Raw genomic sequence first — 22,665 nt, 5'->3', positions numbered from 1 at the left:
ACAACATTTGTACTTAAAAAAAAAAATATGTTTAGTCGTCCTCTTTTTTCGCTTCAAAGGTCATAATCTAAGAAAAAGAACGTCAACTTTTGTTTTTTGTTAACCTAAAAAACCTTTAAGCTCAACTCCGAGGGGGCCAAGTGAAGCCCAATATTTGAGAATTTCTATGGCAACTGAGTGACGATGTTGGTTGTTTTGGTAATGAAAAAATTTAATTTTAACGATACTTATTTACTGCCAGATAAGAGTGAGGTATTAATGTTCTGTACCATTGCAAAGGTCCAGCCATAGGACATTAAGACAGGTGGGAGGAAATGGCTATTAATCACTTTTGTTGTCAAAGCATACCTAGACTAGTCCTTTTAATCAAAATGTACATCTTTAAGTGGTTTCAAATTAAAAAAATATATTTTTTAAATGTTTCAACTTACATGGTCCTTGCAAAGTGTCAAATAGGCCCCTTAACCTAGTTTCCGGTACACGCCCGCATACATAATAATATCACAACATTAAAACATATTATAAAAAGTACCTATAGGTCTATTATTAAATAATATACAATATACAACAATTATATAACAGAACGAGAATACACCGAAATTATACAACCAAAAACTTAAAAACGAAAACAAGGGCAGGACGTAGTTTATACACAACATACAATATTTAGTCAGCGTGATCATGCTGAGCTTCGGCTTCGCGCCAAATATTTTTTATGTCTTCCACGAATCGTTTCAACAAGTTCACGGCTCCCATGTACACCAGTATCCAGAATACTATCACGAACCAAGCCAGCCAAAGTGAATAGTCGTAATCACGGTTGCCAAATCCATTCACGGGCTTCACAAAGTCAGTCACCGTGATTTCCACTTTTTCGTTCGGGGCCAGATCTGAAACATGAGAATAAAAAGCTGTATTATAATAAAATTACCATGAACAAATTTTTATATAAAAATCTTCAAATACTACTAAAAAAATATTTAACAGGGTGATCCACTAACTATAGACCAGTCAATATTTCATAAGATATTAGACATTTTAAAATTCTTTTTTAAACTTTTATAGTTAATAGTTTGCTCAATTTAAATTTATTTTTTATAATAACCCCATTCCTTATGTATTAAATTCTTATAAACTTAAGCTTTTTACACGGTAACACTTATTATAATGTATATTTTAGTAACTTTTTAAATTAAGAATAATTTACTGAAATTGTTCAACGATCGATAACCAGTTAAGGATATTTACTTTTAAAGTTATTTAAGTTTAAAATTTAGAACGGGAGGAAGGATGGAGTGTAAACTGTAGTATTATTTTTATCTGTACGCATTAATCTACCAAACTCCATCTCCCATCCTAAATTTTGAACATGAATACTTTATAAAGAATTTATTATCGAAAAACTAGTTATCGACTAGTCAACATTTTCAGCAAATTATTTTTAATTTAAAAAGTTGAGATAATACAATATACATTACCATTTAAAAATCTTATGTTTATAGGGTTTTAACACAAAAGGGATGGGGTTATATAGTTTAAAAACACATTAAATTTGTACTAACTAATAACTGTGAAAGTATGAAAAAAAATAAAATAAAAAAGACAAATTTTACTTCCCAAGATTTAATTTTTTTACCAGTATGTCTAATGATGAATTTTGTAAACTCGTAAAGCGAATAATCTGATCCGTTGTACTTGGCTATTGGCCGTCCATTATGAAAAAGTATCAAAGTTGGAACACCCGTTATGCCATACATTGTGTTGAACCTTGAATGGAACAAAAATACAAAACGATTAATTTGTTATGAAAAATCAAGTAAATACAGAATAAATAAAATTAAAATAACTGTTTGAGGGGTTAAAACTGTAAAAAAAAATACTTTTTACCCATATATCATATTTAACAGTAATATGAAAATATTTTTCAGAAACCTGTTAAATGTTAATCCAACAGTAACCTAAAAATTTACTATGGTCAAAGTGTAATTTCATGAAACGTTATTAGGTTTATATTTACCAGATAATTTGTATACTTTTAAAGAACGAAAATATTACTTTTTTGGAACTAAAAATATTGAAAAAAAAAATAGCAAAACTTGTTTTTCTTCAAACAAATTAGTCTGAGAATATGGTAAACTGACTTTAAAAATAATTTTCGCAAAGTAATACAAACCTTTGTTCGGATATAGCGTTAAACGCTACCATCTTGACTTGTGGAAATATTCTAGGCAGTACGTTGTAATGAGGCGCAGCCAACGAACTAAACTGGCAATTTTTAGCGTAAAACAACACCAGAGCGCAAGTGCCCATCGTATGACGGTTTATTACCTCGGGATCAGTCTTCAAAATTTGACCGAGTCTAGTCGAATTGACCACCTGAACAGTAGTAATAAATAAATAAAAAAGACACTTAAGCAGACGACAACCTTAGCACATACGTATTTAATAAAACAGCTACTTTCAATAGTGTAGATTACCTACCTCCGTGGCAACTTCTGTCAAATTCAACGGCACATAATTTGTACAATTGACAATGCGGGAAGTATTGGTTGCAGTGACATTCGATAATGGTTCTTGTACAGACGGCTGACTAGAATTTGTAGTGTCAGTGACGAGTTCGGGGTACAGGACTGGTGATAAGAACGAACTGAGTTTAAACTCTTGGCCGCCATCACTAGCAGTACTCGTAGTCAAATAAGCCTGCATGGTCGGTAGGTAATTATGCTCTTCTTCCAGTTTTTTCTAAACAGCACACGTGACATACAATCAAATACATCAAATCAATAATAATAATATAAATAAAAATGTTGTAACTTGTATATTTTTACTTGGAAATTTTTTATCGCATTGCTGACAGCTTGTATTTCAGTAAGTTCGGTCATTTGAGGTGGTGGCACGGACGTAGTGTTTTTTGGTGAATCAGGCGGTTCTAACGGTGCAAACTGGCTATCATCTATATTTAAGTTTTCGTCTGATTCGGCTGTAACAGATTGTGTTGAAGTAGAAAATTTTACCATTTTTTCAACAAGATTTATCGATAATGTTAATTTAGTAATAGAAACATTGGCAAGACAGTTCAGAAATTAAAAAAGTAACATAAATATTGCTTACCACTTGTTAGCGCGAAAAATACCAAAAGTAAAGTTAATCGCGTTAGGCTCATTTTTGTTTTCCGGTTAAACGTTTTAAAATCGAAAATATTCTTTTGACATTTACATTTCAAAACCAAACGATAAACCAAAAACTGAACTTAAAATATCTAAAAACAATAATGAAAAAAACTAATGTTTGAGTAATTATCCTTAAATAGTAATATTAATTTGTCTTTTTTTAAGATAAAAACATAAATTTAGATTTACGAACGACGTAAGAGTTAAAAATTACACCTGCACCACGACAAAATAAATAGGCATGTCCGCAACTTGTGTTATCAAATCATATCAATTTTTACAATTTAGTTGTCGGTTTTCGCCTTGGAGAAATACACTGCCGCCCAAAAAGACTGACGGTCATTTTGCGGTTAGCACAAATTACCGACTTACCTGTTTATATCACCGTGAACTAGGCTGTGTTATCACATAAACTGATAACATTGTTGATTTTTTCCATAGTGATGAAAATTGAAAACGGCTAAAATCTTATTGGCCGTGGTATTTTTGACTAATGACGGGAAAGAGAAATTTAAAATGGGTGCATTTGCACTTTTGTAAAATATAAAACTAAAAACAATAATATTCAAAATCAAAATAGAATATTTGCTCTCACTTATTAAAATAAGACAAAATAATAATTTTTTATGTCTATTGATGTTCATTTTTGCTAAGTATATTTAGTTATATGTAGTGTTAAGTAATAGGAAAGTAAAAAATGGCACTCTTACGACAAACAATTATTAGAAAATAAAGTGGTACGATTATGTTATTTCTAAAAGTTTATAATTAAACTAAAGACTATTCAGATTACCAAAGACAAACATTTTAATCAAGCCTATATATTATATATATATATATATATATATATATATATATATATATATATATATATAAAACACACTTATCAGGGTCGCAGGTAAAACATATTCTTGATATCCGACTACAAAACTGTCAAATGGGTTTAATGTCTTGAGTATAAAAAACATTTATATTGAAACAAGTACAATTTACTTAAAACGTATTACAGCCTTTGAGTCATGAAGTTAATACCAGAAATATTCTTTAGCTTGGAAAAAAAACTGAGTGTCAAAAAATATTTGATTTTTTTGGGAGAGTTCATATAAATTATAATCATATATATATACTATATATTTCAATGCTCACCTGTCTAGTCAACATGAATTCATACAACCACCATTTAAAAATCATATTTCAAGATGGCTTATGTATGAATATGACGTTATTAAAAAATGTAACCTAATTGAGATACTTTGTTAATTTTTTTACACTATAATTGAGTATTAAAGTCTCCGATTATTGTAATTACCTACTTAATATTTGTTTTATTATTAGTCATGATTAATGTTGTTGTTACCGATATTTATTTTATTTTATATTTTAAGATACTATGGAAATTGTTTGAAGTGTAGATAACCCTGGCCTTACACACTGAGTACTTTCATTGAGGCCCAGTAATAGGTTTAATTATACTGATATTAATTATAAATTTAAAAAAAAAAAACACCTACCCTTTTGTCGATGCACATATTCGTTAAGTCAATTGCACATTTTATATGTGCACATGTTTGTTGCCTAATTAAATCCCTAAAATAATTATATTAGATGATATTGACGTTTTACAACAAAATATTAAATCGTCATGTAATTAACAATGGTCAATATTAACGAGCTACTAACTTCTTGACTCTAATCATCGTACATTGAACCATTAAGTACACAATCTTATTTCAATATTACCTTTCTAATGCACTCGAGATAAACAAAAAACGATAAGTAAGTACTTAATATTGTAACGCGTACGGTCCAATTATAGTGTCATTAAAGTAGGTCGTGCACACAACTGTTATATAGATAGGCGTATGCAGTGGTGAAAAAATATTGACTAAAAATATTTAAATATAACAAAACAAATTTGCTTTCAACTCTTCAACAACAAAATGGAACAGTGGAAAGGTCAAAACGCGATTGTTACTGGAGCCGGGTCCGGCATAGGAGCTGCCACGACAAAAGAACTTATTAAAAATGGAGTTAACGTCGTCGCTTTGGACTTGAAATCAGAACAAATAGAGGTTTCTTGAACTATATATAAATTATAATAGGTTATTTTAAGCAAATAAAACGCACTATGAGTCGTTTCACGTTAGGTTAGGTTTGGGTCGTGCGTACATTTGTGTACCCATGCCAAATCTTGAGTAATTATCGTTTTTTTGGCATGTCTTAAAAATTGTCGTCCATGTAGGGTGCCAGTTCGGGTCAACGAAATCCCTAAAATCACAATCATTAATATGCTTCAATAGTAAAGGTAAAAAAAAAAATCGATTAACAGCCATTAAGCCATCAAGCCCCTGGATTAACGTTTCAAGGTCTATATGATCGACCCTTCTATTTGAGGTAGCTTGAAAAAAGCTACATTGCAATAGTATGGCAGCATTGTTTAGTAAAAGATAATTTCTGGAAAAATACCATTCGATCAACAGTTAACTATGCAACTCACATTTAAGGCGAATCCCAATATGGGTACCTCACTTTCCTGTCAAGTTTTATTTTGCCGCCATGATGGATGAATGGTTTGAGAATATTTGTTAAGGAGTTGGCAATCTTGCTGAGTACGTTCCCTCCAAAAATATTAGGAAGGTAAATTACAGTAATTGTTCGGTTAGATTTAAAATGCTCGGTTGACCTAACAAATATGACTATTATTACTTAACTATTATGATATTACATGGTCTTTAAAATATCTAGATGAGCTACAAATTTGAATTACATTGTTAAGAATCCAAATTCAAATATTACAACAAGATTTTTACAGGATTTGGCACGTACATTAAACGATGGTCAAAACGACAACAACACGAATAACAATCGCGGTACAGTTTATCCGAAAAAATGTGACATCACCGACGAGCAAGCTGTTAAAAATGTATTCTCTTGGATTGACTCGACGCTGGGCGGGGTCAGTATATTGGTCAATAACGCTGGAATTATTTTGAAGACAAGTTTATTGGGTAATTGTTATTATTAATAATCTACAAGTTGTCTTTGGTATTTAGGTATACAGGTATAATACTGTGTAAAGTTTTGGTTTATTTATATAGACACCGTATAGGGGTATAAGATTTCTTTTTCTATATTTCCCAAGGAGTTGTCTAAAGTATACCAATCACATAAGATTACGGATCTATAGAATTGCTGCTCGAGTAAATCGGTCCACAGGAATAAGTTATCTAGACATCAGCCACAAAAAAAAACACAGATTTTTAAAATCAAATGGTTACTTTCTCAGCTAAAATAAATTTAACTTTTCTCTTCAAAATCGATAAAAACATCCTAAAAATATAGGTACACGTTGTGCTATAATGGGTAATTACAAATGCAATTAATAAAAAAAAAACAAAAATTGGTACACGTTTTTCGACTTAAAATTAAGGATAAACAGTCGAGTTTGTTCCAAACTTGTGTGGGAAATTCTTTAGTACCTTCTACACGCATATACATTGAAAACATCACAAACCCTATTTCCTAGAAGGGGAAGAAACTTAATCTTAATTTAGCTTTTTGAAGCGTTTTCTTGGATTAAAGGCCTAAAAATTAGACTGTAAAGTATGTAAATATGTAGTGTGGCTCCATACAACATTTTGTAGTCAAATTTTATTTTTATTATGAAAACCAAAAAAAAACTAAAATTGAATTTAAATGCAATAATTTTCATAAAATGTAATATTGTTACCTGTTGAAATTTACTTGTTATTTGACAAAATTTATCATCTAAGCATTCAATTATATTTACTAATATGAACCTATTTCGGCTATAATTGAAAATATAAAACAAAAATGCATTAAAATTCAACTTGCAACACCTGCGTATTATAGTAATATTAGTCTAGTCTTGTTGTAAAAAAACATTCAACATATATATCGTCGGTTTTCCACATACTTTACACCGCTATTGTCGACTTTAGAATTTTCATTTCCATAAAGTTTCCATAATCAATGTCGCAAAATAATTATTAGCAAAAATTATCAAACAAACTTTTATAATATAAAATATCTCACAAACTGGTCAACGTTTAACAAGTGCGGCGAAGTATCATTATTATTATTATTTGTATTAATAATAACAATTATAATATGCTTGTATATATTGTATACCTAATTGTATGCTTTTAGATGGAAAATACAGTGATTGGAAATTGTACATGGAAGTCAACGTATTGGCTCAATGCGTGTGTTTAAGGGAAGCGTTTCAGTCTATGACGAAAAATCACATAAACGGTCATGTCGTACAGATCAATAGGTGAGCAGTTGCCTATAGTATAATAATTATTTTACTGGCGTTTTTGCTATTGGGCATTGACATTTAATCATTTTTTAACAAAAATCATTTAATCGAAATTATTTTATAATCTAAACCTAGAAACGATATTTATATTTCCAGTATAAGTGGTCACAACCTGACGCCATACTTTGCGCACAAAATGTATAACGCTACAAAAACGGCCATAACGACCCTATGCGAAGGCTTCCGGCACGAACTCAGTCTGGCGAATTCAAAAATTAAAATATCGGTCGGTTTCGTTTGCTAACAATTAAAACGGGTTATTCAAATTTATATATATATATATATTTTTTTTTTGGTTACAGAGCATAAGTCCGGGTAGCGTGGAAACCGATTTGTTTAACACTGCGAATTTCCGACCGTCGGCTCAAATCAAGGACAAGATAAATTTAAAACCGTTGGACCCAAAAGATATAGCCGACGCCATTGTCATCACACTGGCTACACCTCCTCATGTACAAGTCAGTTAATACTCGACTATGAAATAAATCATAAAAAAACATAATATTATTAATACGTCTGGGAATAACGTCCATATTAATAAATAGCATGATGACTACATAAAAAAGCCATGTAAAAATTGTCCTCCTCTTCGACGAGAAACCTATGAAATCGTGATTATGTTTCATAGCACACAGCCACTTCTTATTTTAAACGATTTTTTAATAATTAACACCATGGTAGTACATATTTTAATCATACCTAGCTAACAAGTAAACATTTAAGTAATCGGATTAGGTATGTTTTATTTTTTCAAAAAGATTCGAATAATAATTTAATTTAGTATTCACGCCAAGTATGTTTTAAACCCTTCAAATGTATGCACCAAATTGTTTTGTAAAATATATTTTAATCGAATGAAAACAAAAATATTCTTTTTAGATTGCTGAACTTACCATAATTCCCAATGGATCAACGATTCAACCTCATTGCGCTCCTTCCATCGCCCAAGAAGATATTGGTTTTGTTTAAACATGTTAAGTGAACCGTCGTCTATTAAAAATCGTCAATATTATTAGTTTATTATAGTTTTGTGTATGGCTAAATAATGTTATAAGCCATGGTTTCCTGTTGGATTTATAAATAATAAAATATAGGTAATTTCTTTCGCGAAAAATGCGGTTAATTACACTACTGAAATTTTACGAAAACATTAATTGCATTTCTGAGAAACATTTTGTGTTTTCAATCATCCTCTTTTTTTTACCTCTTCAAAAGTCAAAATCCAAAAAAAAGTAGTCGTAGAAACGTTTTGTTTTTTGACTACATGATAAACCCAATTCTAGGGGCGTGAGAATTTCCAAGGAAATTTTGGTCTCCGATTACCTTGGTTATGGAAATGAAAAAAAATTGATCTCAAATTATGTATACATAATTTACCATTACGGATTTATAATATCTAAATATAATCTATATATTGGATAATTAAAGCCCAAAGCCAATCCAACGTTTGTTAATTGATAAATTATAACCTTTATTATTTCGTGATGATGCCAACTTAGGTGTTAGTCCTCTAGGCCTATCTATATAAATTGTTGTGCCTTTTGGAGTGATATAAACGTTGAAAATCAGTCTAGCTGTCAGAACATCTTGTTTTAAATAATTTTATAGCAGTAGTATTAACAAATAGTTTAAATAAATTTTGATTTGTAAAAAAAAGGGCTCATCCTTAATTGAAAATATAATAATGTTACTATTATTTAGTTCTCTTCGGTGTGAATCTAGAAGAAAATATGTTAAACATAAAGTTTTTTTCTAAATAACCTTGACATTTACAATATTACCAATTTTATTTTTTTTATGTGTTTTTCTCAATAAACAATACAAAAACAATATTTACTCAAAATTATTAAGTTACATTTTATTATTAATATCTTCTTTTCGGTCTTAGAAATAAAAAAATTATAAATAAATAAAAATGTGAAATATTGTCTGTTTAAACAGAGCGGTAAATAAATTAATTACAACTGAATATTACCTTCTACATGTAATAGTAATTTAAATTAAAAAACATTATCAATTTAACATTAGTAGAGAAACAAAAGTACAAACCTTTAAGGGACATGTACTCATTATTATAAAATAAAAACTTTAAGTACAAATAATATTGAAAGTAAAAAAAAATCAGTCGCAACGCAACGTTAATATTTTAACAATATTAAACTTATAGCAACTTAACAAGGAAAAAAAAAATTAGGCATCGAGTTCCGTGAGGGTTGATTGAATATCATCGATATGTTCTCTTAACTTGTTCCATTGATTTATCGATAAGGATATTCCTGTAAATTAATTTAAAAGCATATTTTCTAGGTTATTTTTTTTTTAACAACGTTTTACGTTTGATGGACATACCTTTTTTACCAGGAAGTAACTCGCCATTCTTCTCGTAGTACTCGCGAATATCAACCATGTATCTACCACGAAACTCTCTGACTTTGACGGTGCGATTCTTGTCCAACGACCAAGAAGGTTCTTCGTCTTTTTTGGGAGCACTTTTTTTGGCAGGTGCCTTGTCGGCCGGCTTTGATTTTTTTGGAGGTGGATTTCTCTGTAAATTAGAATAAATACAGAATAAACATTTAATTAGAATTCTAATTTCTACCTATGTTGCAATTGTTTTAATTCTACTGAATTCATTTTAAATTAAAAATGAAAAATACATACTTAAATTGCTTATTTTTGTTGAAAAAAAAAATATATTTTTGAAATATAATTTTATCTATTAAGAAGCATTTTATAACAAGTAGTATTACATATAAAAATATCATTATTAAATTTATGTCGCAATTTAAAAAAATATTAGTAACATCTCTTATTCATAACGTAATTAGCATCCTAAAGGAAACAATGCCAGACATTAGTTTTAATAAAACTAAATAGTAATTGCAATGGATTTAAATCCAACTTATGAGTAAACACATTTTGATAATTGCACAGTACATGATGATGAAAGTTTCACACGGCTGTTAAAAAACTATATTAAGTTCAACTATATAACTATATATCAACTAATATCTGTTAAAAATAAAAAACCTTAATACATATCAGTTTTGTTTTTAAGATATTGGAACAAATTTACTTTATCTGCCAAATTTTTTTTTTTTTATAAAATGTTAATAATTATATGCAGATTACGAATATAAAGTCAGAAATCTGTGGACTACTCTAGTTATACAATTAAGACTATTTAATCATGGTGTAGGTAAAAATTAAAACATTTATTTTTAGGGTGGCTACGCTTTCAAAAAAATTTGGCATTATTATTCATTAAAATCCTTTCTATTAGTAGTATTATATAGTAAATGGGGGACATTTTTTTTGTTGCAGATATTTGTTATATTTTAAGATAAAGGGGAAAAAAGAACAATTATTCTTTTAAATCTTGAGATATCCAATGAATTTTCTCAATACCTATGTACTTACCTAATACCTACCTTTGTGTGTGTACTCATTCTAATGCTTAATAGCAGGAAATCTAATTGGCAATGAACAAATCTATTTTAAAATTCTATACCTAATTGTAATTAGAGCCAAGTGTTTGGGGGATATGATTTTTTTTTTTGAGTAGGGATAACTAATTTATGCAGATTTAGCCGCCCCCCCTAATTGGGCATATAAGTGATAATTTACAATTTTTAATTTAATATTTTCCATTCTAACTTGTCAGCATTATATTAGGTATATCGACTCAATATTTTTCCAAATTAGAATTAACAAGAGACAACAGTGACTTATTATCAAAATTAGTGATTAAACGTGAGCGATTTTTAAATAAGTGACTAAGAGTGACAGTGAGTAGTTTTTACTCCCCACATAACAGAATGAACCAATAAGCAAAATTACAGCATTATAACTTTAAATTAACATAATGAGAACTTACGTCGTCTGGTCCAGAATCGGACGAAGAATCGTCAGAAACTTCGCGTTTTGTCTTTTTCGGTGCCATTTTTTAACGGTTAAGTTTTTGTAATAAGGCAAATGAAAATTCGACAAAACGTGTACGTTGTGCGGCTGTTGATTGTCAATATCGGAGCTGTTGGCTGTAGCCCGTAAACAACAAATAACAATGAACTGTGAACAATGGAAAAAAAAACACAGAAAGACCGTTTATATTTCTACTGGATATACCTAACCGCTAACCGAAACAGATGGAAAAGTCAGTGAAACTTGTCACTTGGAACAAAATAGTAGGTAGGTATTCGAATATTTCACAGACGACGTTCGCCGAAAATAATATGTAATTGTTGCTCCGAGCAGCAGCTGATTGTAAGATATTTCCAACAAAACTACATAACCTCAAAACCAACAAGTGTGACCAACTGCGCGACGAGAAATCGGCTGTCGGTAAGTCGAGCCGCTGCTGTAGCCCGCCGATGTCGGTCGCGAGATATTCGTTATTTTTTTTCCTCTACGATCGGGCAACACTGTACGGTGGTCTGGACCGGCGGAGAGCGCGTTCTAGCGCCGCCCGCGCATTTCTTGAATACGATTTTAGTCACGCTCTCAAGTCTCAAAGTACGATCGGCTGTCGCGCTTACCGGGGTTGTCGTGTTCAACGCAGCATTCGTCTCGCGATCAAATTTCCAAAAAAAAAAAACTTTTGAGGTAAGCTAATTTCCTTAAGTAGGTATCCAAACGGAAAATTAGGATGGGAGCTTTTAAATATTTTGAACATAACTTTGGGGGCCCAATATAAATAAATATATGATCAATGCTTTTAGGTATTAGATTCGAGTACATGCTCGATTCAAATGAATTATAGTTATGTACATCTCAAGAAATCCAATGAATTTAAATACTGTTGTTGCTAAGATTGCATGCTTTAAGCTGGCACAGGTGGTGATAAATATTTTCTATTATAGTATCGACGGTTTTAGGATCGGAAAAAATTCCGAATAATGATCGATCAAATAAAAAAAAATTAAAAAGAAAAAAAAATGAATTTTCCAATGCTTTAAGAACTACGTCGTTTTAACACTGAATTCAATACACAAAAATAAATCAAATGAGTTAAAAAAAAAACATTTTTGCTCGACGATATATCCAAGCAAAGCCTTGCTGCGAGGTATAAGCCTCACTTATACTACAGTTAAAAAAAAATGAAACCTTTTTTATGTTTTAAAACAATTTTTAAGGGTAATTTTTTATTATTTTACATTTGGCCATTTAGTCACTTGTTTTAATAGCTCTAAGCCTATAAAACACAAAAATTATCTAGATATGGCTAAATATAACCTAACCTAACCGGTAGGTTAATTCTACAAGATTTATCTAAATAAGATAAAATATGAGTAGATTTTATCTAGATAACTCCCAACACTGAAAGTAAACGATCCGTCAACAACCGCAGAACATATATATATATTATTATTTTAAAAGTGATTTTCTGAAAAATTGCGACTAAATACATGTTGTAAATAAACGATTCTATTAAAACTCAATGTTCTGAGGTTATAGTATTTGTTGCGATTACATTGGGTAAAAGCAATAAAGGCTGGACTAAACTCATTTATTTTAATTATTCAGTTTATAGATTAGAGAATATGGATGTATTCTACACCCCTTTAACCAGGTTGACAAATCGTGTATGTTAATTTGAACAAGCTAAGTAAATTTTGTATTGTTTTGTAAATTTCCATCCTGGTCATTGATCTATTTGTTATTATTTGTTCTGTTTGGTTATGTATATGGCAATCACTAAAATAAATGAGTTGTTCCTATATTTAATAATCGGCTATTGTATTTATCAAAAACAAATGAGTGAAATACTCACGTCCCTACAATTTCGTATGAAAATGTATTTGTTTCTAAGACAATAAAAAGTTTGTGTCTTGAATTTCAATGAAGGAACAATTCAATAATATCAATATGTACAAACACACTCACACATATATATACCAGGATATCAACCTGGAATATTTTTCTCGTGAAAGGTAAATATAAAAAGATTACCCACAAGATTAGTTATGAGATGATTTTAAATTTAATTCACCATTAGGCCCATAAAAAGAAAAAAAATGATACCAATTCAACATTTCCATTAAAACTGCTAGTCGTTTTTTCTTCATTATATCTTATACATCTACTTACAACGTGTTTTTGGACCATTTTACCTCATTATTATTAATGAAAAAATATGCAAAACAATTACATTCTTCCAACATCACATAATTAACCATACATTCAACAACAATAATTACAACATTTCCGCCAAAATATCATCTTTAAATTTTATTTAAGGTGTTTTTGCTCTTAAATAATTATAACCCGAGTGAAAAGCTATTTGCGAAGCTACTTATCCGTTAAAAAATATCGTTAATGGACCTCGTGATGTTTTGGCAAATTAACAATAAATAATCCTGATTATTGGGCTGTAAAATATACACAATATTATTAGTTAAATTGTAGTTGGTTTTTTTTAGTCCAAAGTATATTTAAAGATATTTTTTTATCCCAGTTTCTATATTCCTTTTATGTCTGAAACTATTACGCCATTTCAATTTGTACAACAACAAAAGAGTAAAAAAGAAAAAAAATATGTTCAATTTCTGAAAATAATTAAGTATAAAAACTAAAGGTTTTTTTTTATCCTAACCTAAATACTCTACAAAGTAATATAAATCAATATAAATCAGTTAATATTATTACACTAGTAAGTACTCATTGTCTCCCCCCCCCTTAAATACAAGCCAGCTAAAATTATTATTATGGACTTCGAAAAATGTATTAAATGAACAAAACTTAACGTTTTTATCAAAAAAAAACAAACTTATTTTATAAAACTTTGTCACGGATGTCTGACCAACTTTGTAGACTTTCCCGAGCCATAGCTTTTTATACTCTTTATCTTTAATAAACAGTTAGTAAAAACTCTAAAACGGTAATTTTACATATTGACTGGGATTTCTAGGCAGTTTAATTTATCTAAATCACAATAACTTTTTTCACACTAACTGTTTTTGTGGTGATCACTTTAAGGGATGCACGCGCTACGTGATAAAAATGTTTAAAGGCTGGATAATACGATTATAAAATTTATTCATTTGAAATTGAGGTCAAGTGGGTTAAACAGAAACATATGGGTGCAATTTTTGCAACAAAATAATGTCTGTGTATTATTTAATTGTATTATATACATATCTTTCAGTTGTATAGAATCATTCGATATAAGTTAATATCTCAATTATTTTATTAAAAAAAAAAAATAATAATATCGCATTCGCATTTGCTTTATTTGTTTTGCAATTACCTCGCTTGACGCCATTTCAAAATAAAACTTAAGCGCGGAAGGAAATATTGAAATACGGAGACATATAAGCCGCCGTAAGTATAATAAATTTGGTTAAAAAAACATCAAATCAGCGTTATGGGAATTTATGGGTAGCCTTTGCTTGCGAGAAGTATGCAAATTAATAATGTAAATATGCTAATTTTTAGTCGGCAAGTATACTTACTACACAACTACTGGGTTTTAATTTTTTTTTTTTTTTTTACAATTCCATTTCAATGGAATTTTAATGAGAGCGTTACAAATTAATTTCTACATCACGGCGCCCGCGAGTCTCTGGAGTCTTATACGATCCGAAAAGGTAAATAATTCATTACTTAATATATAGTAATCGTTTCCTCGTTAGGTATTTAAATGACGGCCGGCGTGTCCTAATTAATTTTACATCAGCAAACATATGTGGAGTGATTTCGATTTCGCCGTGTACACACTGTTATACAATTAAAAATGGTAATTTATAAACTTCGGGTATTCAAAAAAAAAAAAAAAAACGACTTTTTTCCTGTTTTAATTAGTTAAGCTTTGATGTCGAACCGGAAAAGCATTAGTGGCCGATGCTAATGTTCACCGTCAATAAATACAAACCTATACAAATGACACAATTCTCGGAATCGCTAGACCGATCAGAACCTCCCTCCGTTTATCGATCTGAATTATTCAGGAATTATACTCAACATTTATGCTTGTTGATGTCGAGGGTCAAAAGATAAGACCTTCCTTTAAAAAAGCACATTCAGAGTAATCCCCGAATATTTTGCAGAGTTCTCTTTAACCAACAGCTTTGACATTTACTCGATGGCTAAAAGGCCAAAAATTGCAAGTACAATTTTTCTCAAAATCTTTTTACACGTCTATTTGGGTGAATCCGGATCGCATTTTCCATTTAGTCGAATATTACTAGTAAAAAATAAGGAATACATAATAGTATTATAATAAAACATGTTTTATCGGTACTGTAGTTGTTTGTGTTTTTAGCGCGAGAGCGGTTTTTCAGCGCATACATATTATAACAAATCCTAAATTAATGAGACTTATATTAAATATTTCATCGACCTTCTAGACCTGTTGAATATTGGTGTATTCCAAAGTATGCCAACCACAAGAAATAAGAATAATACTATTACATGACCTAAAAAAGACGATGACGAGGAAGCTTTACATTATTCATTTTTCCATAATAAACGGCAGCTAAATTTTACATTTTTTTATTTTTAATTTTATTTTATTACAGTATTTAGTTTTATTTTAATACTGTCATTATATTGTTTTTAATATCATTACTTGTAATGTGTTATTTTTAAGTACATATTTTATTTTATTACATGTTGTAGTTCGTATATCATTTATCATTAATGACATGGACAAAGGTTTTTTTTTATTTGACTAAGATATATAATACAAAATTCTATAATTTTAGTTTTTATAATAAACAAAAACACCAATGATTATTAAATATTTGAACTTTCTACAAAAATAATGCCTTTATTTCATTTTTTAGAAAAAAAATATTAGTGTTTATTTAATGTATTAAAATTGAATAAACGAAAGCGAATATTTTTTTTATTCTGACAGTCATCAAAACCATATCTATTGAAGTTCAAACTAAAACCAAAAAACCCACAATTCCAAAAGTGAGAATGGTAACGGGTTTTCTATTGTTTAGGCAAAGTTTTATGAATTTGATTTGAAAATTATACCGAAGAAAGTCCGCAATGTAACATATAAAACATAAAGTTTTTCATTGAAGAAACACCATAAAAAACTGCTGTATGAATATTATATAGAAAAAACTTAATATCCGATTTTAAAAGCAATATTTTAAGTTTTCGCTAGAACGCTATAACTTTGTCTAAATTGGGCAATCTATAATATAAATATAATATGAAAATTGTAAATATTCTTCAAAAGATCATAAAATGACGTTTGAACAAAAATGAAAAAAGTATGAAAGCACTTTCGCTTTCATAAAGAGATTTTTAGCATTTATATGCTTTTTCAGGACACTATTTTAGTGCTTATAAACGAAAATTAGACTCAAAGTATATATCTAACGTACAGTCGTAAAATATGAGGAATAATTGTAAAGCTAATATATCTAGTTGAATCGCTTCTTACAAATAAAACGAATAAATAAATAAGTCACCTTTTTTACGAAAATTGTTTTTTACAATTAGTGGCAAAACATTTTGTAGACAGACTCGAACGAATTTGTGTTTAACAAAACTTACAAGTCAATGATCATAATATAATAAAAAAACACTTTTTTAAATACTCCTTTTTTACAAAGGAGACCGAGTCTAATATAAAATTATATAAGATAATTATACTTATGAGTTATGGTATAATTAAATGTGCCAATAATAAAGTTCTTTGCCATTACTTTTTTTTATTTATTTAAACTTTATTTTTTTTTCGTGGGTGTGTTATTTGAAAAATAAATCATTCTTGATTCATCGATATGCTTTTAATTTCTGTTCCACCACGTTTTTCATATTTTATCGAGGAAAGGGAATAAATCCGCCCACTGTGGCTGCCTAAAAAACAAAAAAACAAAACAAGTACCTAAAAATCTGAAAAAATATCAAACGTTTCTGATACAAAAAGAAAGAGCTATTACATTTCGTTTAGAGGAAAACTGTTTGTGTTTTATCAACATATTTTGTGGGAATCTCATGCAAAATAAATTATTGAAAACGTGAATTTTCAAATTATATAAATAGGTATTTTGACAACTTTTAGTGTTTAGTGCAAGAGTAATGAATTAGGTATCTATATAAAATATTATTACAGTAACAAGCAATAAAATATAGTTTGGATAATTTTAAATTAAAAATTTTTTTTGCACGACGCATTTGGCTATACTGTATTATTGATATCATGTTTTATTCTTGTTAATTAGTTAAATATATTCGTAAAGAATTTTATTTGATAAAAAAAAACCCTTGTACTATTCATTAAACGGGTTATACGATTAAATCCTCATGCTTTAAAGTATTACTACGTCTCAGTTAATATTATGACGGCTTAAGAGAGATTTAGCAATTAATATAAAAGTTTGGTTCATGCGCAGGCAGTGGGAAACAACAGGCGTTGAGTTATACATAATAAAAAAAGTACCGTTCAAAACTGATGCTAATATTAAATTAGCGAAGAAAATAATTTTAGGTAGTTTATAGTCCGTATTAAAGAAGAAGCGAGAACAAGTAGTTGTGTCGAAGAAGAAGTGGGCAGATGTTATTAAAAAGAGAGATACTGGGACCTTACACAGGTGTATGGAGTGGTGTACACTTAAAATAAAAATATATATGTAAATTGACCTCATGGTGTTTTGTCTAATTTGATTACAGTCAAGTATAGTTCGACCAATAGGCGCCAGGCGTGTACATGTAAGTGTATATGCGAGCAAAATGATTTGTGTGATTTCGGAAATTATGTAGCTATTTAAAAAAAAGTCGACTTTCTTTTATACGTTTCTCATATATTTTAATAATACACTGGGCTTGTGCAAAATATGTACCCACAAAATCATGTAAACAACAGAATGTACGCATTTTTTGCTCGTTTGTACACATCAATTTAAATCTGATAAAAATTGCATGTACTCTACCTATGTAATTTGTATAAATGGTTAACTTTTCCATTTCGCTGTGCGCGTATCTCCATCTTAATAAAAAAAAAAAAAAAATCATAGAGCCATTCATATTTAGGTGGATAGTTTCGTACATTTTTATTCTCCCGTCCACCAGCAATAAATAACGTCTCAAGCCGTACTAGAATATTAATGTTTTCACAGAAAGATATTTTTTCTACCTCATACGCTTTGATATTATGATAATATACAGGGGGTTGACCTCGTTAAAGCAAACCATCTATTGCACACCGAATATCATACATTATATTATTATTGTGTCTTTCCCGAGGCTAATTGTACGATACATGGCTAAGGTAACATAATGCGTATCTCGTGGAATCATTTTTGACTTATACTTTCTCATAAAAATATGATAAAAACAATAATAATATCAAACACATGCGTAACTGAGAGAAGGTATTGTTTACAATGATGTATTTGTTTTTTGTTGAGCCTGGGCCCACGATAATATATTTTCTTAACCGCTGAACCGATTTCTCCATGTGGAAAATTACACAAAGTTGAGTTCAGGAATTTATAAAATATATATATTTTTTATACGAAAAAAAACGTGTTTACTTGATTTTTTAAAAGAACTATTATAAAAGCATTCTGAATAAATGAATGTTAATATTATATTATTATGTGTTAATATGTATTATATAATGTGTTTATATTAATATAAAATTGTTATTATTTAGTTTAATTATATTTAACAATAATTATTCTGAATATTTTTTTTATCCACGAATTACTGTTCAATATTACTTTTTTCATTTATTTCTATTCGAATAATTTTTTATTGCACAGTTCTGTTTTATGAGTTGTACAATGCGTGTATAGCTGAACGCAGGAGCAACAGTGGAGTGATGGTCTGAAATTCAAAATTAGACCTACCTAAAGATTAACTGTGCCTAACATATAAATCCTAGTTAATCTTATTGTTTAAGTAATAAATGATAGCAATCTGCAACGTGGTTTTCCATTTTTATACAGTGGTGGCTGTGCATAATTTAAAAATATTTACTATTATGTTCAAGGGATAATTAATTCTTTTTGGACAAACATTTATTCGGTTCTTAATGTAAACCGAGACAATTAAATGGTGGGATGCAAAATCTGTCACGAAATTTTTTTACTAAGGGTAGGAATAATTACTATCAAACAGTGGATATTTTTTTGACCGAAATTTAAAGGATCTCTGGGATATTTTTTTAGGTACTCACAATTTATGTTAACTCATTGAAATTCAACCAAAAGAATTACCGGGTAAAAATATTGTTATTTTTTTCAATTATTTACACTTTTATATTATTTTCATATTTTAAATGTAGTACTTACTAGTCACTTGGATTTGTATACGAGTGTCTGAACATTTAGCTCATACATTTTTACTATTTGCCCAAACACACAGCCACCGGACGCTTGAGCTTATAAAAATAAAGTCATTTACTCACTTTTTAATTCCTAACACTGAATTTTATACCTTTCGTGTTTTGTCTTTCAACTTATGATCCTAAAAAATACTGATACTTGATTTTACTATATTTATTTTTTCAATAAAACCTTATTACATAAGCATTGTGCGTTCAAGACCGGTTTCAATTTTCACACAACTAATAAAATACTAGGATAACTTTTTTTGTTTCACATTTGCAGTTTAAAGACTACAAGAGCCGGATGATGTGTTAGGTTAACTGGGTGGATGCAGACACAGAATAAAAAAACATATTTTTAAAATAATTGTCCCCTCGTCCTTTAGGCCACCATAAAGGTTGGTGTAAAAAATAGCCTTAAAAAATGTTAAGAGAAAATTCTGGATTTTTTCTGTTTTATAGTATAAATATGCAAGTATTAATCATCTCGCATTTCGTGTAACGTTACTTTTTAACTATGCTGAAATTTTAACGAGAATAATTATATTTTATTAAATTACATACAATTACGACACACAATTGCGCGTCCTATTTAGTAAATTACAAATTTATTTAAACCAGCGGTTCCACAAGTCCCCAAAAAATTACCCCTTTCCTCCAAAAAAGCCAATTAAAATATTTTACATATGGAACTATTTGACCATTTTGAAAAGTTAACGTGGGCCTTAAAGTAAAAAAAATGTTTCAACTTGTACACCAATTTTTTGTGATCCGCACCTCTATGACCAAACTGGCACAGCTAAAAGTAATTGTAAATTATTAGAATATTCGAATTTGTATAGGTAATAAACATTTGAATAATCAATCGCTCTAGTTTACCATGATATTTTAAACACATTTTTTGTATACCTAGTCATTGGTGGACAACAAAACAGAAACAATATGATTTTTAATAATAAGGCAACACGTCTTGTTTTAGCGGTTTTAAGTAATTAATTCGATTTTAATAATTTAAATGAATAGATATCAATTGCCAACAAGCAATAATAAAAAAAAATGTCAAATAATATAAAGTCTGCCTAAATGGATTTACCCAAAAATTTCTCAACAGTTGATGTGTCATCACATTTGACGAGTAGGTGTAAGATGTCACGAGCGTGTAAAATAGATGGAAAATACTCTTGAGACCTCATGAGGTGATTTTCGTACTTAGAAAATCGGTCCGTTTACATTCTTTCGAGTTGACACATGTCACGCACATACAATTTGTATTTCTCCATTCAAGTTTGTGTTTACACCATACCTATCGACACGAGTCGAAGTTCCACCCTTTTGGCGCTCGTCAAAAATGGCATTTATACGTGGATACAATTCGGCACATTTTACTTTTACCGTTTATAAATAGAGCAAAGCCCAGATATATATATATTTTTTTATCACATTGCTCTAATAAATGTTTTTTTAATTTTATTAAAAAATATCTGTACAATTAAAAAATTAGTACATTAAGCACATGATATTACAAAAAGAAAGGTGTATTAGCTGCGTATGGCGTGTAGATACCATCCAATGATGAAACTCCAATGGCGGGATAAACAAATTTAAAACATTTTTAAAATTGTCGAGGCAGGGAGGTTGTGAATTAATCATTGAAATGTCGTTGAAAATGAATAAAGAAACTCATTGCCAGCCATGTAACGTCTCGCCGAACGTCCATCTTATTATTGTCATGGACTGTTCACAGAGTACACACCGGTCAGGATACAATACAACATTCCAAGCACACTAAGAGTAGCAATTAATTTAAAAAATGTATATAAAATAATACAGTTCTTAAAAAGTATTGAGCTGTACACACTAATATAGCATAACTATACCTATACCATTTACATAGTATACTAATTAAGATCTCATTAATACTCCAATAGTTATTTGTATGTTGTAATTGTGCATTTAGGCTAAACCCATAGTTGTTGAAACCTGATTCAACTCAATAGAAATAAAATAAAACTATTATATTGTTTGTAATTATTAGAGTAATCAGTAATGATGATTTCTTACTGGTAGTTAAATTTTAACATGATAATGTTTTTGACTGGAGGTTAATCCAGAAAATTCGTAAGACACCTATGCATTACGCGTCTGCTTAATTCATAGTTGTTTAACATCATATAAACAACTTTATTAATAAAATAATATAAAGTGAGCTGCCCAATAATTCGGGTTGCCAATACAACACAGCATAATAATCAATCAAATAACATACGTTTTTAAGACAAGAAAAAAATAAGTACATAATAGTATTAAAACAATGACAAAACAAAATTGATGTTTTAAAGTTAAACAAAAGAGAACATTTAATTATGATAGGCAATAATAAAAAAATTAAAAAACAAGTTATTATTAAAATAAGTTATTATTTTTATATGTATTCCAAAATCATGGTTGTTTAATAATAATGTACACATATGGCTAACTCTTGACTAAACATGGACAATTGCTTATTCGGCTTTTTCTTTTAAATTTCGATTGTTTTACTACTAATTGAATACAGTTAAAAAATAAATCACTTGTTTTTATGTGTCATTATTAAAATATTTAAAAGTGTATAGGTATTTAAAAGTAATTCAGCTGTAAAGCAATATAGTTTAGCATTGATAAAGATTTTTTTTTTTGTTATTAATGACAAATCTATTTAAACGCTTTTAAACGTTTTTGTTAAAGTGATTTATTACATTCAATAGTATCGCTATTTATAAACACACGAAAGACGGAGTTACTCTTAATGGATTCGATTTTCCAGTAATCAATGCATTATTATTTAAGCCATTTAAATGGGTGATTTGGCCTTTTTAAATGCG

The 22,665-nt window shown here is 29.3% G+C and overlaps 4 protein-coding genes across 5 annotated transcripts in view; 2 read left to right on the top strand and 2 right to left on the bottom strand.

Annotated features, from left to right (window-relative positions):
* Positions 1-386: 386 nt before the first annotated feature.
* Positions 387-3,441, bottom strand: LOC126846844 (thioredoxin domain-containing protein 15). Its single transcript, XM_050586661.1, has 6 exons — positions 3,112-3,441; positions 2,829-2,980; positions 2,482-2,742; positions 2,174-2,376; positions 1,637-1,767; positions 387-890 (listed from the first exon to the last, which is right to left on the bottom strand). The coding sequence occupies exons 1-6, from the start codon at positions 3,161-3,163 to the stop codon at positions 667-669; spliced, it is 1,023 nt and encodes a 340-aa protein (XP_050442618.1). The 5' UTR covers positions 3,164-3,441; the 3' UTR covers positions 387-666.
* A 1,537-nt stretch (positions 3,442-4,978) lies between these two features.
* LOC126846845 (farnesol dehydrogenase-like) lies at positions 4,979-8,682 on the top strand. The gene is made up of 6 exons (XM_050586662.1): positions 4,979-5,242; positions 5,983-6,178; positions 7,341-7,467; positions 7,609-7,738; positions 7,815-7,970; positions 8,392-8,682. Exons 1-6 carry the CDS (start codon positions 5,111-5,113, stop codon positions 8,479-8,481), a joined length of 831 nt encoding a protein of 276 aa, XP_050442619.1. The 5' UTR covers positions 4,979-5,110; the 3' UTR covers positions 8,482-8,682.
* Positions 8,683-9,344: 662 nt separating this feature from the next.
* Positions 9,345-11,766, bottom strand: LOC126846419 (RNA polymerase II transcriptional coactivator). Of its 2 annotated transcripts, XM_050585798.1 has the most exons (4): positions 11,639-11,766; positions 11,390-11,557; positions 9,862-10,057; positions 9,345-9,788 (listed from the first exon to the last, which is right to left on the bottom strand). In XM_050585798.1, the coding sequence occupies exons 2-4, from the start codon at positions 11,453-11,455 to the stop codon at positions 9,703-9,705; spliced, it is 348 nt and encodes a 115-aa protein (XP_050441755.1). In that variant the 5' UTR covers positions 11,456-11,557; positions 11,639-11,766; the 3' UTR covers positions 9,345-9,702. The 2 variants fall into 2 exon arrangements, with proteins under 2 accessions (XP_050441755.1, XP_050441754.1); XM_050585797.1 differs by having other exon boundaries at positions 11,390-11,758.
* Positions 11,767-11,932: 166 nt separating this feature from the next.
* LOC126846574 (uncharacterized) overlaps positions 11,933-22,665 on the top strand; it is a 60,597-nt gene continuing 49,864 nt past the window's right edge. The window contains exon 1 of the mRNA XM_050586165.1: positions 11,933-12,114. The gene's annotated coding sequence lies outside the window, so the exon portion shown is untranslated. The remainder of the gene's footprint in view (positions 12,115-22,665) is intronic.

Source organism: Adelges cooleyi, unplaced genomic scaffold, assembly GCF_023614345.1.
Source record: "Adelges cooleyi isolate 19-005CV unplaced genomic scaffold, UGA_ACOO_1.1 ACOO_flye_CR_arks_rails_tigmint_CR_PRNA_9, whole genome shotgun sequence".
Classification (NCBI taxonomy): Eukaryota; Metazoa; Arthropoda; class Insecta; order Hemiptera; family Adelgidae; genus Adelges; species Adelges cooleyi.
Note: the sequence above shows the minus strand (reverse complement) of the source record. Positions and strands in the feature narration are given on the sequence as shown.